Below are 16,077 nucleotides of genomic sequence, written 5' to 3' on the forward strand. Positions count from 1 at the left end.
ACGTTATCTGAGAAAGTGACGTAAGCGCCGAGTTGCATATGCATATTTTCCGTTTTTCTGTTAAAGAGCTGCTTTTCGACTACTACTCGTTAACACTATTTTTGGAAAATGGCGTATGCGTCTCGTTTTCAGATTACAGCAGAATAGAACATGTCGTGTCAAAAAAATCTTCCGCTCAATATTTGACTTTGCAAGACCAATTAATTGGAATGCCATTCATAGCGACAATATGTCTGCTAGAAGGTTTCAAATAAGAAGCTCTCGGCTTATGTGGGAAAATTATAAGCTGAGTTCTGGAAGCATTCGGCGAAAATTTCCATTTTTGTAAGTAAGTGGAGAAAATATCTTAACTTGTTTGCAATCTACTACAAATGACACGAATGTTTCACCCTTTGGCTGAGGGCCCGTGTCATCTGCAAACAAAGATTTTTGACACCCTGGTGGTAAATCAGGTAAGTCAGAAGTCAAAATGTTATATAATATAGGCCTTGGGGAACACCAGCTCTTACAGGCAACCTATCCAGTGGCGTCTGGTCGGCCTTTTCAATCTGTTCGTTGCACATGTAGGCAAACTAATGAAGATTATATTTGTGTTCAAAAACAAAGTTGCACTGGTTGGCAGAAAACAGAGTTTTTGCAACATTTACCTTCAATTTTGCTTATGAACCAATCCTTGCTGAGCATACTATCGACGCCTTCTCACATTTTGTTGCAACTCCTTCATCATTATCAACTCGTTATTCATTATCATCATGCTTTCTTGGTCGCATGATGCTTTTTCCTTTACATACAACAACGAAATGTGAGCATTAAAAAGATGTTTTCCGATGGTTACTGGTGGCGCCAGTCATAGTTATTTGGTAGGGCTTGCGACGAGTGGTGCCCAACCTCTTAAACCACAACACTATTAGTGTACAACACTAAAGAAAAAACCTCGCTCGCGGTACACAGTACGAACGAGCCTACATGAGCGTTTCAGAACCGCGCACGTGCTGAAAGGTTAATAAGAATTTTATTTGATTATTGAATTAATCCACGCGACGCCTCTGGGAAAATAGAAGAATGAATACAAAAGAAAGAAGAAGGAAGAAAAAAAAAGAATAAGGAAGTTTAGTAAGAAGTACATAATAAGTAAGAAAAAAGGAGAAAGAAGAACGAAGGCAGAAGAAAGTAGAAGCAATGGAGAAAGAAGAAGAAATATGGGAAAGGTAAAGGAAAAGGAAAAAGGAAGGAAGGAAGAGGAAAGAAGAAAGAAGGAAAAAAATAAAAGTAAGAAGAATCAAGAATAAAAAAAGGAAGAGAGAAAAAGAAGGATCAAGGAAGTTGGATTAAATATGGATACATTCACAATTTTCATTTCTTACATCTCACTCTCACTTCTCACTCCTCTGTCCTCACTTTTCACTCTTCATTTCTCCTTACTTCCCATTTCTTATGCTTCATTTCTCACTTCTCACTTCTTACTTCTAACTTTCCACTTTTAACTTTTCGCTTCTCACTTTTCGCTTTTCATTTTTTGCTTTTCACTTCTCACTTCCCATTTTTCATTGCTCATTACTCACTTCATACTTTTCACTTATCACTACTCATTTTTTACTTCTCATCTTTCTTTTCTCACTTCTCACTTTTCGCTTTCCATTTCTTACTTAATTACTTTCCACTTCTCAATTCTAGTTTCTCACTTTGCACTACTCACTTCTCATTTTTCACTTTATCACTACTTTTTCAATATTCACTTCGCATTACTTTTCACTACTGGCAATCTAAGTTTTTTTTTTTTTCAACTATTCGGTCAATCGCCATTCGGCCAAATGGGCCTACAATCGTGTATATCGTGAATGTGAACTGTTTCTGACAGCATCAAGTTAGCGTGATGGAAATGCATTGGAAAATTATTCCGAGTTAGAGAATGTAGAATTAGGCAGGTATCGACTTACGGTGGGAACGCAGTATGCTAGATACCAGGACTTTGAATTTCATCGAAAAAGATAAAACATAGAGATACAGAATATCAAGTTTACTGTACCCTGGTTTCATTACTCGCTCTGAAACGAGAAAAAAACAGAACAATTTATATAATTTAAAACGTATCGCCGCAAACCCCTTTCATGACACCTTATTTCTAAATTACTCACTCTCGTTGTCTTTGTTAGACTTACTGTCCGTGTATATATTACCAACAGAGGTTTTCCCAGCGCGTTTTATTCGAATCACGGGTTTATAGGAAACGCCACCACAAATCAGGAAATATCAAACAAGTGATGGAAGGATCCTGAAAGTTTCCGAAGGGTGCAGCAGGAAAAGATACCTTTCATGACAATCATCGATTGCTGATAGCTTATTTGATTCCCGATATCTCTTTTGAATTCTGAGCTTCAACTTGACGTTAAATTGAACGGTGAAAGCTTGATAGTTCTATTATGTATATCCAATTTCAATAAATTCAGTAAAAAAATCGTATGAACACGACATACAAACTGAGTTTTTATTCGGATCGGCTTGTCCCATGTTTTTTATTCCTTTCCATAAAATTTTCGTTTTTTCAACATCTTGCTGCCGCAGAAACATCTTGGAAATCCACTGGTTGGATCAACACTCACGCAAGCCAGATAGCACCAGTCGTAATAACACAACTGAAATAAAACTTCGGATTTACTAAGAAATACCCTTTCGCATGATTGTGCAAATTATATCGTCACAAAAATTGCCCTCCGCTCGCTTTGCAGTCCACTTCTACGCAAAAATCTTCATACCTACTGTATCCTAACGGAAATCTCCGGGCTCACTGGGAACCTCCGATAACAATACCAGCAGAGAAATTCGAATACGCATCGTGGCAGGAAATCGTACGTACTTTAGACTCCGCAAGACGCTCCGAATAAATAGAGTTCGGCACCATACCAAAATGACTATTTACAAAACGCTGATAAGACCGGCAGTTCTCGACGGACACGAAACCTGGACGATCCCCGTGGATCGCAACGCACACTTGGAGTTTTCGAAACGAAAAAGTGTTGCGTATCATCTTTGGAGGCGAATGAACCGCGAGTCGCATCAGTTGTTGGGAGAAGCATCCATCGTTCACACCGAGAAAATCGGACGACTGCGGTGGGCCGGGTACGTAGCCAGAATGTCGGACAGTAACCCGGTGAAAATGGTTCTCGACAACGATCCGACGGGCACAAGAAGGCGAGGTGCGCAGCGGGCAAGGTGGATCGATCAGGTGGAAGATGACTTGCGGACCCTCCGTAGACTGCGTGGTTGGCGACGTGTAGCCATGGACCGAGCCGAATGGAGGAGACTCTTATATACCGCACAGGCCACTTCGGCCTTAGTCTGAATAAATAATATTAATAATAATCCATCGTTCACACCGAGAAAATCGGACGACTGCGGTGGGCCGGGTACGTAGCCTGTATGTCGAACAGTAATTCGGTGGAAATAGTCCTCGACAACGATCCGATGGTAACAAGAAGGCGAGATGCGCAGCGAGCAAGGTGGAAAAAAACATAGCTTGCAATATAGAAATCTACAGTTTTACAAAAAAATGTGGTGACCCGGGTACGCGAGCAAAGGCGGGTAACAAAATGAGAGCAAATTAATATTAAGCTCTGCTGTTGAGATTATATTGAAAGCAAAATTTGATGTCAATTGTTAGTTAATACAAATTGATATCGCAACATGTTTTCGATATGCATTCCTCAGTTATCATAATGAGCTTTACATCCTATTCGTAGACGAGCCAGCCTCGGGCTAAAAGTCTCCTTAATAAAGACACAAAAAAAAAAGCTTTACATCCTTGTTTACATCAAATTATGCTGTCGATTATCTAAAGTGTGTTTTACCAAGATTAAAAGCAATCTGCAAACAAAATATGCTGTTGTTGTTATGAATGCTCATAAAAATAATCTAATTGAATACTCATTTTGTTATCAAATTAAAAATCTTATGATATCAAATTTAGTAATCATGTGGATTTCATTAACAGCAAAATTTGTTTTCAGTATGATTTCACAGTGTAAAAATATGCTCTCATTTCTGCTGTGTTAACCGTTAATCCATACAAAATGAGATCAACTGGAGTAATCAAATAATTGAGGGGGTCAGAAGCAGAGGGGTATAAGTAACATTTTCGTCAAAATTGAGTTGACTACAGCAAAAAATGCTTTGGTTTTAACGCTTTGCGGCAATATGTTGGTATAGCTTGTACGTATTCTAGAAAAAATGTAAAAATTCACAGATAATTAGTAGTTTTTTGAACTTCCATACAATTTGTATGGAGCTAAAAAATATTGAAACACTTTGCACCCATTTGTCTCAAAACTAACTTTTTGTCACTTACACCCCTTTAGGTTTGACCCCTCAATTGACATCATGACAGCAAATTTTGATTTCAAACTTTGCTCGGGTAGAAGTCGTGATATTGATAACAAAACATGATATATAAACTTGTTTAAAATAAGAGTAAAAATAACAAGCGAAAATAACAAAAAGTTGCACCGAAATATCCAAAAAAATATCAGGTTCAGACCCATTGTTGCATCATTTTTGGTCACTAGAGATGTAGTTTTTGTAATACGAAAACATGCTTATTTCTGAAAAGTGCCAATGCGGTCAAACGTCATTGTGGTTGTTTCTAGGTCAGATGTATACTATTTTAACCTAGATTTTAACAACACTAATTACTTTACCTACGAAAAGGCAGGCATAAAAAACATCCCCAACGGGAAAATGTTCTTACCCAAAATATTTTGCTCGATACATTAGCGTCATAAACTAATGATTTAAATAAGCGAAAGCTCCTAAGAGAGCAACTTCTCAATCACATTGATTGCTTCTGACATATGCATGATGTGACCGAACAAACTTTGCATAATTTTCACCTCCTTTGGAAAATTAGCATCTCATTAACACATGGGCACTCTTTGTCATGCCGATATGACAACGTAGCATCTTCCTTCCAGGTCATTGGTCCAGCCAGAGAATGAAATTGATTGCGTGTCAACGAATGTGTGCAGAGAAGATTGAAGGAAGGACATCGATCTGTCCCCAAATCATGTTTACCAATACTATTTCTTTATTGACTTTGAAATTCTAATCGTAAAGTTACTCGTTAAGCACAAATAACACATAGAACAGAAAAAGTTTTCTAACCACCTAACAATAGTGAGGTCACCCATAATCATCGTTCCAAAACCTAAGTCTTCCTATGATGGTTCTAATTTTAGACATTCAATAGTAGTCCTATCCTTTGTTTCATTTCATCACACCCACTTCGCCAAGGCTCAACCAGGTCAACCGGCCAACGACACTATGCTGGTTTCCCTATTTCGCTGTCCATCGTATACTTTAGCAGGATAGAAAAAAAACACACATAATTTTCAACGACTTTCCATTCTTGTTCTCTTCCAGGTCAAAAGACGGCCAAAACGTGAGCGAAATCGAGTCGCTTCGGGATCGCTTCAAAATAATCAAGGCAGAACGCAAGTTCGTCATCAGCAGGGCACTCGAATCCGATGCCGGCTCGTACACGTGTAGCGTGCGGGAGCTGAATGAGGCTAAAACATTTAATGTAATAGGTAAGTGTCCAAGGAAAATCGTTCACCCCACTACTGATAGACACAGACGAATGGAAGCGATACTGAGGAAAATCCCATTGAAACACGTGAAAGACGATGACACTAAATTTATTTCAGTGGGAATATATTTGAAATGTAAATACTTAGCCATTCATAAAAAAATAAACGAACTGCTATTTGTCTGTGCTTCTTCACTTACCTTTTATTTACTTACAGTTGGACTAATCGATTTTTACCGTCTTCTCAAACTCTCTCATCCTAATTACAGCAAATGTTATTGTTAAATTTGAAAGCACAGAAATAGGAAAAACGAACATGGTGGAAGGCGAACCACTTAACCTGCACTGTATAGCGTTCGGAACGAATCCCAAAATTACCTGGACGATTGGTAAGTACTGGGTAGCACCAGTCCATTAGTTATGATTTGTTTCATCTTGTTCACGAATTAATCAACTCCTTCAAGGACTTTTTTTTTCGTTGCCATCGACTGAAACGGTCGATGAATGGTGCCCAATGATAACTCAGTATCTGTCGATAAAGTAATAACATCGGGGAAATTAAACTTGAAAATAGCACGCTTTAGGACAGACTACGTCTCAGTAGTCTACGGCAAACCAAACAAAATTTAATGCCATTTACAAAAATAGAATTATGCGCCAAATCGCACATTTGAAGAAGACTGGCTGGTCGTCTGGTTTTTGGTGGTTTTTACCTGTTTTTACCATCCTATTTTTTAGGTCATGCCGCTTATTCCGTGGCGGTGGGCACATGTTGAGCAGCGACCAACCTCATACGTCATATGTCTAGTGGGAAATTGTAATTAAATTTTCTAGTGCTTAGTCCATCCGCACTGGATCGGTACTTAATGTTTGATTATCCAATTCTACGTGACGATAAGTATCGTATTATAAGTAAAAGTACTAAGATCATAAATATTAGTCAATTAGTCTTGGGACACCAATTTTGACATGCATTTTTAGGTCCATCATGGTTACGATTATGTGCACACAAAAGTGCTGTCCAATGAGCAGCTCGAAGTAGCTCGAAGTTGTTCCCGTTCTGCTCGTTCTTTTTTGTCAACAAATGGGCATGAGCAGACTGGGGGAAACTTGGAGCTACTTCAAGCTCTCATTGGACAGCACTAAACACAATTAATACGTCCAAACGATGGTTTTTGGAACAGCAATTAGTGAACATTGGTACGCAGTGCTAAGTAAATCTGACATATTGGGAAAGAATATTCACAAGCAGATTTTTTACCAGCCGATCGACTCCCAGGCCAAATATTAGTGAAAGCAAGGAACGTTCATTATTGAAGAAAGGTGTATTAGAAATATTCCATATGCTAACGATACATTTCCATTTTAAACTGTTCCTAAGACTTCATAAGGAATATGTAGAATAAACGCGACCATGCGATGCGACGCGACAGTGAGATTTGACGGTTCGTCGGTAATAATAATTATATTGAGATCTCAAATAGCCTAGTCGGTACACCCGGTCCGGCTTAGAGAATCTTTTGGGTTTTATTTTATCTCGGCTTACAAACTGATTAACTTATGACAGGCCTGCCCAACCTTTTCAAGACACGGGCCAATTTAAAGAATTAACATCTGCTGACGAACCAACAAATATTCGGCAATTTTTTTAAAAAATATTTTTAAAATTATTCAAACATTATATTTCCAGAAGCGCAAAAAAAATCCTCAGAGAAAAATTAAACTCGATTGAATTTCGTTCAAAAATAATTTTTTTACGTAACCGATTTTTGTTTGTTTAAAATTGTACCAGTTTTCAGCAACAAACTGTGCCAAAATGTTTCGTGCCAAATTCGTTTTAAAATCTTTGATGTTGGATAATAAAAGTTGACTATAAGATAAAAGATAAAAGATGACTAGTTGATCTGTACCTTGCCGCTTTATGTTCAACTCAACTAATATCTACCAGTAAAGCTAAGTAACTCGCCCATTTAGGATCACTCAGTTCGAGGATTGGGTTTTCTTTATCTTGTAAAAATAGTGCGATTTCGTTTCGAAGAGAATACTATCTATCAGGCCTGATTCAACGGTTTAGTCAAAAATTTCCGTATTCTGCGTCACGTACTTCAAGAATATTAATAGTTTTCGCTCTTAGATTCTCATGGTGAATAATGCAATGTGCGGGAAAGCATAACCATACCACTGTGATTGCTTTTACTTTCATAGAAGTGTCACAATGCCAGGGTTCATTCCCGTCATTACCATTGCCGGCTCCTTCAGTGTAAGGCCACTTATTTTTTTAGAGGAGTGTTCAAGCCCCTTTATACAGGTCTTAACAGCTACTCTCAGGTCTTTTCCGGTAGTCGTTCCACTCATTGGGATCTGAGCTGCCGATTCGTCTGTTATTTAAAGCTGGTCATCAACTCCCCTTATGAAGACAGCTACCTGCACCATGTTTTCAACATCAGTATTGTCATTGATTGCGAGAGCGTATAATTTAAAGCGGGCGGATTTTCCTCGTAAAGTAGTTTTAGAATCTTCTGCAAACTAACTGGTGGTAAACTAATGCTACTGAAGGAGGCTTTTTCCTTAGGCCACATGATGCCGACAATAGCCGATGCGCATTCCTTAACAAGTTCTTTGTCCTAGAACAGTTTCATTCGTTTTGCCAGAATTTCACTAACAGCAAAACTGGCCCGCACTGCATTTTCCGACTTCATGTTTGTCACAGCGAAGAGAGTTTGTTGCTGTTCCACCAATGATTTGAATAAAAATGGAAATTTAAATTGAAAGAGCACCTTATCTTTGAAGCTCTCTTAACATTTGTTATCTTCCTAGCACAGTGTAAATATCGTATTTTGTATAGGATGCTTGTTTTCGGTCATCGAAATGTCGTTTCAGATCGTATTCCTTCAAAGCAGCAATACTTTCCGAACAAACTCAATGTAGCCAATGCAGCCAAATACGAATAAAAAAAAATATTGGAACACATAATGTGAAGGGTTCGTTTACCAAACTATTTTTTTTTTTAGTTATATCCTACAGTATTTATTAACATTAAAAAAAATAATTTCCTCGAGTCACACAGATAAGCTGGTGGTCCGGTTATGAAGAATTTTCTACCACGGTGCGCGGGCCACACAAATTGGAGCCTAGGGCCGCATCCGGCCCGCGGGCCGTACGTTGGGTAGCCCTGCCTTATGAAATGAGCTTATGACAGAAGTTGTACCTCAAAAATCTATATACATAAAAATGAATTTCTGTCTGTCTGAACCTTATAGACTCCGAAAATACTGAACCGATCGGCGTGAAAATGTGTATGCAGAGGTTCTTGGGGCCGGGGAAGGTTCTTAGGATGTTTCGAGACCCCTCCCCCCTTTGGAAAGGGGGGCTCCCATATAAATGAAACATCAATGTTTTCATAACTCTTAAATTAATCAGATAATAAATAAATTTTAAGCGAAACGAAGTTCGTCGGGTCTGCTAGTGATAAATAAATGATACTCGTCACTCGTGATTGACCGCCTCGATCTCCTGATCAATAGGAAAGGGTACTACCGTAGAACGGGGCTTTTTTTCATAAATTAAGAGTTACTTTCAACATACTATCCATATCAAACTTTCTTTAAAATTGTGACTTCGTCATCCTTTACATTCTTGAATTGAACCTCCAGTTTGCCAATTCAAAAGTTTCAAAATACAACGTAATGGAAACGAAGATAAGAGATTGAGAATGAATTTGACTAAATTAAGATGTTAAGAAATTTCTATCGATTAGTTTTTCAGAAACCATGAAAGATTCACTATGCTTCAGTATCATGAAGTACAGCAGTTTAGAATAGAATTTATGCAATAATTCTATTCCTTCTTTAAATGCTGTTACAACAAACCAATACGTAAAAAAAATTAATGTTATTTATTATTAAGATTTCCAATACTTTTTTGCCAAAATAGGCGCTCAATGATATGTATCAGAACAAACTCATACATTGCATTGGCCACATACATTCCAAAAATTATACTTCTCATTAACTTTTGAATATTACTAGCTTTTTGGTATGGGATCATCCATTAGGTGGCATAATGAAGTGTATTAGTATTTTGGAATAGGTTTTTGCCATAACTTATGAGGTTTTTTCTTTACGTGTACGGATCATTTTTATAATGATACATATTTGGCAATTAAATGATAGTTGGATTGCTTTGTTTATTTTAACTAAAAAATTTAACTTTGTATTGTAACTAAAAAATTTGAAAGATGGAAAAACCTCTTTGAGTGAATTGATAGTTGAATGGGTTGCAAAATTTTTCACATTATACCTATTTAGCTTTTCCGATCGTTTTTTGAACTCCCATTTTTTCCAATCACCTAAACTGTCTATAATCGTATATCAGTCCCATTCGAATTATCATTGTTTTCTGTCTAGAATCTGTAATGGTCATTTTTTTCATAATATTATCGAATGTCACTTATTGGCGTAAATAAGGATGAGGGCGATGGGGGGGGGCTTAGCCCTCACTAGGAACAAATTAGCCCCTCCTAGGATCTGAAAAATTACTAAGCAGTGATATCAATTTTTAACATATAGAATATTGAATTACTTAAAAATATTGAAGACAAAAGTGTTATCTCCCATATTCACCTTATAATAAGTGGAAGACAAATTAGCTTGTTTTTCACTTCTGAGAAAGATTCGTGTATGTCAGTGTAAATTGTACTTGTTGTTAATAAAAGACAATATCTAATTGATTTGGAAGCATCAGAGTAAGCTTGATATGGTACTTCGCCAGCAGTCAAAGACATGTGGTCATCCATCACTAACTGGAGTGACAGTTATCCAGCAGACTTCCACTTGCCTAGCAGAATGATAGTCACCACAATTGCCATCAGCTTCCGAGGATTCTCATCAAAATCCGAGAGGAATTCCCAACAGAATCCAAGAAGAATTCTCATTGGAATCTCTGAAGAATTCCTTTCAGAATCATCGTAGCATTCCAACTAGAATCCAAGAATCCTTTCGATTTCGTTGAGGGATACCCTTGGGAATTTGTGGGGGATCCATAATCCATAATCAATGGAGGATTTGCTTTAGAATCTCTCGTTGATTTGCCTCAGAATTCCTCCAGAATAGTTCGAAGATTTGTTTCGGAATCGTTCAGTGATTTGGTTCAGAATTCTTTGACGATTTGTTTCAGAATACTTCGACGATTTGCTTTGGAATTCCTCAGCGAATTGCTTCGGAATACATCGACGGTTTGCTTCAGAATTCCTTGACTATTAACTTCGGAATCCCACGACGAATTGCTTCGGAATCATTCGACGATTTGCTTCGGAATTCCTTCTATGGTTTGCTTCGGAATCCCTCAGCGAATTGCTTCAACATCCCTAGAGGATTCCCTTCGGAATCGCTGGATGATTCTTTTCGGAATCCCTGGAGGATTAATTGGAAGACCCTCCCGATGATTTGCTTCGGATCGCTCGACATATTGCTTCGAGATCGCTCAACATATTGCTTTGGATTTGGCTTCTACGATTCTGCTTCTACATCCCTGGAACATTTCCTACGAAATCCCTGAACCATTCTCGTTGAAATTCATGGAGGATTTCCGACGGAATCTCTGGAACATTCCCGTTGGAACTCCTGGAACATTCCCGTCGGAATTCCTGGAAGATTCCATTCGGAATCTCTAGAAGATTCTCTTTGGAATCCCTGAAACATTTCTATCGGATTTTCTGGTACATTATTGTCGGAATCTCTAGAACATTCCTGTTCAAATTCCTGGAATATTCTCATTAGGATTCCTGCAGTATTCCCGTTGCAATTCTTTTCATATTAGTGTCGGAATCCCTGGAAGATTTGCGTCGATATCCCGGGAGGATTTGGAATCCCTGGAACATTTCCTTCGGACTTCCTGAAACATTCCTGTCGGAATCCCTGGATTCTTCAGCATCCCTAGAGGTCCCCTTCGGTATGCTTGGAGGATTCCCGTCGAAATCTCTGGAGATTCTCGTCGGAATCCCTGGAACATTTCCGTCGGAATCACTAAAGGATTCTCATTGGAATCCTTGGAGGAATGTTGCATTTTTTTTTTCATTTGAGATAGATAGAATATTTATGAAATATTCACAGCCTACCGGAAATTGACGGAGATCCGTCAAATATTGTCCTTTCAGAGTGCGGGACAAAGCCGAGCGCTACTACACTTAGACGCAATAGCCATACGTTATCAATTTGAGTCGTTGTAGCAATTATCGGTTGGTAAACAAACACACTTCGATACTGTGGGCTACAACAGAAAGCACGTGCTTGATAAAAGCGAATAAATATGAATGAGTGTGATTAATTGTGGTGCCCTTCATAGCCATGCTGTAAGATGCGCGGCTACAAAACAAGACCATGCTGAGGGTGGATGGGTTCGATTCCCGGTGCCGATCTCGGCAATTTTTGGTTTGGTTCTCGACTTTCCTGATGATGATAAAAGTATCATCTTGTGCAGAAATAGTAGTAACTTAGCTTAGAAACCCCGCAGCTAATAAATATGGAAGTGCTTAATAAACACCAAGCTACTAGGCGGCAATGTATCAGTGGGGGATTTAATACCAATGAAGAAGAATAATAAGAAAAGTGTGATTGAGTAGCAATTGTTTTAGGTGGCTAGACCGTATTTATCACATTACCCTAATAACTTAATGAGGTTAATAAATGTTCGAGAATTTTTGAAAGTAAGCTCAAAATAAATAAAATAGCTGAATAGGCCATAGCCCCGCCTAGGCATCGGGGCTAGTTATGCCAATGATGTCACTGTTAAATATGAATGCTTGTTCAGAAAAAAAACCAGAAAATATCAATCAACTGAATAGAAAAAAAAAATGATATCAATGGAGCTCTACATTTCTAAGAAAGAAGACCGAGTTAATAACGACATAATTCTGGAAATTTCAATTTGTATCTCAAACGTTTCGGTGTTGAACTTAATTTAAAAAAAAAACCTAAACAAAGCTTTAAACAATCTCAAACGTTGCAGGAGGAATCCAAAAGTTAATCTCATTCATACAATTTTTCTAGAACTGATGAAATTCCACCAGAATGTAAAAGTCCACTCAGCCCTCCAAGAGTTAGAATTCAAAAAAAAAATCGTTGGAAGACTAGAAGTTTCCACATAATTTGAACGCAATTAACCTGCGTGAAAAATCACATTGACTCTGTTTTATAGCAGCCACTCAGGCAGGCAGGCTGTGCAAGAGTTTTTTCTTTTGCCAAATAAAGTCAAGTTTGCCAAGTCGAGTCAAGTACGAGACACTGAAGACGGCCTTACTGTTGAGGTCGAAATATATATCTGTCAAGATACAATTAAGTGATGGAATTCAATGGGATTGTACAAACTCGTCTTATGACAAGCAAATAAAGTAGTTTTCTGAATGTAGAGATTGGCATAATTTTGCTTGGAGCTTTAACACAATTTATAATACAATAAATGTACCCATTAGCATAATAGACTAAGGTTTGAGCCATATACCCTAGTTCCATTTTTTATAAAAACTAAGTGAAAAGCGTATAATGCCACTTTTCCCCGTAAGATTTACAACAGATTCACAGCCATATTTGCATTCTGTTTCACACGTATCTCATGAGTTTGAACAGAACTTTTTTTGTCGTTCCGGTTTGATGCCTTCCTGAACTGAAACCTCCGCTTTTTTCGCCACATCGCGGATCGAAAGATTCGATCGACACTTAAACAGATTCAATACCATGACTTTCCCGGATTAGTTGTCTTCGGTTTATTGGCGCTGCCTGGCCACCACTGCACGCTGTGTCATTTAGGTCTCCTTGAATGATTTCACCAATCGTGACACCGTCTAATGATGGATTCCCATGTGTTTCACTACGATCGCTTGACAGATTGTAATAATCTTCTGCCAATGTAAAGATTACACTCTTACCTAATTTCAGTCAAAATTTCATCTTTTTTTACCCACACTTTAAGAAGTGTGTCGCATTTTTATCGAATACAGCCGTTACTCCCTCAATTATTGGAACAGCGATTTCAATCCTTAGATCAATATATCGATTGCATCTGACAGAGCTTGTATAGAAGCAAAATTTCATTTTATATCTGTTCAAATATGTATTTTTTCAGGACCGCTAAAAATTCAAAATCAAAATCAAACACGTCCATTTGAAAATGTTAAATTGTTCTCATTATCGTTTTTTCCCTAATTATTATCTAGGAAACACTACCTACAGCACGAGTACAGACCATGTCGTGCTGCAAGAAGACGACAAAGGCGTAGAGAATGCCCGACTTACGATCAAGAGCGTCCTGCTCAGTGACTACACTGACTACACCTGCGAGGCTCGCAACAACGCCACAGATATCACGGGTAAACCAGCACAGGTCACGATAACCGTTAGGATTAGAGGTATGCCACAGGTCCATGTGCAGATGAGCTCAAACCGCCTTCAAACAATTGTTTCTATCATTTTAGGAAAATATGCTGCGCTTTACGTTTTCTTGGGTATCATCGTCGAAGTTGTAGTATTATGTGCGATTATTTTAATATGTGAGAAACGACGCAACAAGACAGAAATCGATGAAAGCGATACCGACCAGAGTCCAGATCAGTAAGTATTTCATTGTGGTTAATGTGTTTTTTTTTTTCAATCCAACATTGCTGTGATGAGTTACATTCAAACATTCGCTCGATCCATGTTCCGTTCTATCATGTGCAGTTCCATTTTGCTATCAACAATCGCCCACCATGACATACACAATACACACATACTTAATTCTGTCATTTGCCCAAGTTGGCATTCAGTTAAACAGAGAGACTTCAGAAGCAGTCTCCATACAGCCAATACTTACCGTTTGCTTTTGCCTACTCTGGACTTGAATCTCTGTTTTGGGCATCGACCTCTTCTGTATGTTTCAACGATTCCTCGTGTACTATATTGTAGCTTGCTAACAGACACTGTCATAATACAACTGAGGTTGCCATCCTAATCGACATTGTGGTTATTACGTCAATGGGGAAAAATAACAATACACTAACGAGCGAATTACTAACGTGCATGTTTGTATGTTACAAGGCATTTCTAACAAAATAAAAGTTTGAGCCAACTAACTTAAATACTCTAACACCTACTCGAGCTCGGCCATGTAAACTACTAGACACTGGAGAGCACGCTTTCACAATTTTTACACCCTCTTTGTGTAGTGCTCGTGTTCAGGACCCCAATGTACCACCTCATCTGTCAACTTCAAGAAATTTTACCGAAGGATTTTTTTTTCTCTCTTCGTTTCTCACTTTTCAGACACAAGAATGGTCACAACGGAAACTCCGAGTTACGCCATAGAAAAAACTAATACGATGGGGTTGCCACTTGTCCTCACGTCCCCCTGTCCATGTAGTTTATTCACTCGTGCAAATCAAAGACACACATTTGATTAGGATGCTAGGAGCAGTCTTTTTTCTTAAACTAATCTTACGATTAATCAGAACAGCCTGTACTAATCCCCAGATAATAAAAATACTAAGGATATTTTACCATGAATTACAACTCGTAGATATGACTACCACGACCATTGAGTAATTGGTGGACATGTTGTAGTAATTTGCGACTTTTCAAAATTCTAATTCTAATATCAATTGATTAGAACTTAGCTTAGCTAGATTGTGTTACATACACGAAACGTGTGCCTTCAGGTACCATCTTAACAGACATTGGAAAGAATCTGTATCTTGTTGAACATCAGCACATTTAGTCGAATAGGTTTGGAGTCGTATGCATGATGAACAATTCTGTTGGAGCTGGAAGTTGTTGATCGCAAATGTTCTGATACTCAATTAAGATTATTTTACAATTTAAAAACAAGGAAATTATAGTGTTGATACAATGTCAACTAATAAATTATTGAAACCAAACCCGGACATCCACTCATTTGTAACAGAATCCAGCAACTGCCAACTGACAGTGTAGAAACGTAAGCCAATGTCACTTAAATTTCATCCTGCATACATCAAGGTATTATGAAAGGTCAGTTTAGCATACGCGTGTTCCAGATTTCTCAATTCAGTTGATAACAGTCCGATATAATGTATAAGTGTTTAAAATTTCGTTACTAATAAACTTTTGAACAATTGGTAAGCGTTATGTAGGTGAATAAAATAATCCTTGTTTTATTTCTGCATGTTTTTATTTTTCCTTGTACTTCATTTGGCAACCTCCTCATCACCAGACTACTGGCCCACTAATAGATACAGAAAAAAAAAACAAAATAATAAATATCGTTCATTTTGTTAATAATTTAGATATAATGGAGAACTGATTTTCAATATTGACTAATTACACTGATTTTCTATTGTTACTGTATAACAAACAAATTTTATTAAAATGCAAATGCTACAAAGTTATAAAGTTGCACAGATTACTTCGAAATATTGGATATTGTGTTTCAGTACAGTAATATTCATTTGACAATTCATTCTAGTTATTGAGAGTTCAATAGACAAAAATCGA

The 16,077-nt window shown here is 37.8% G+C and overlaps 1 protein-coding gene across 1 annotated transcript in view; it reads left to right on the top strand.

Moving 5' to 3' along the window:
- Positions 1–15,740, top strand: part of LOC134213141 (uncharacterized) — a 71,280-nt gene extending 55,540 nt beyond the window's left edge. Inside the window, exons 6-10 of the mRNA XM_062691782.1 lie at positions 5,413–5,579; positions 5,848–5,967; positions 13,788–13,979; positions 14,046–14,181; positions 14,872–15,740. Coding sequence (XP_062547766.1) covers positions 5,413–5,579; positions 5,848–5,967; positions 13,788–13,979; positions 14,046–14,181; positions 14,872–14,923 — 667 coding nt within the window. The 3' untranslated portion in view covers positions 14,924–15,740. The remainder of the gene's footprint in view (positions 1–5,412; positions 5,580–5,847; positions 5,968–13,787; positions 13,980–14,045; positions 14,182–14,871) is intronic.
- Positions 15,741–16,077: the final 337 nt, after the last annotated feature.

Source organism: Armigeres subalbatus, chromosome 2 (genome assembly GCF_024139115.2).
Source record: "Armigeres subalbatus isolate Guangzhou_Male chromosome 2, GZ_Asu_2, whole genome shotgun sequence".
Taxonomy (NCBI): domain Eukaryota; kingdom Metazoa; phylum Arthropoda; class Insecta; order Diptera; family Culicidae; genus Armigeres; species Armigeres subalbatus.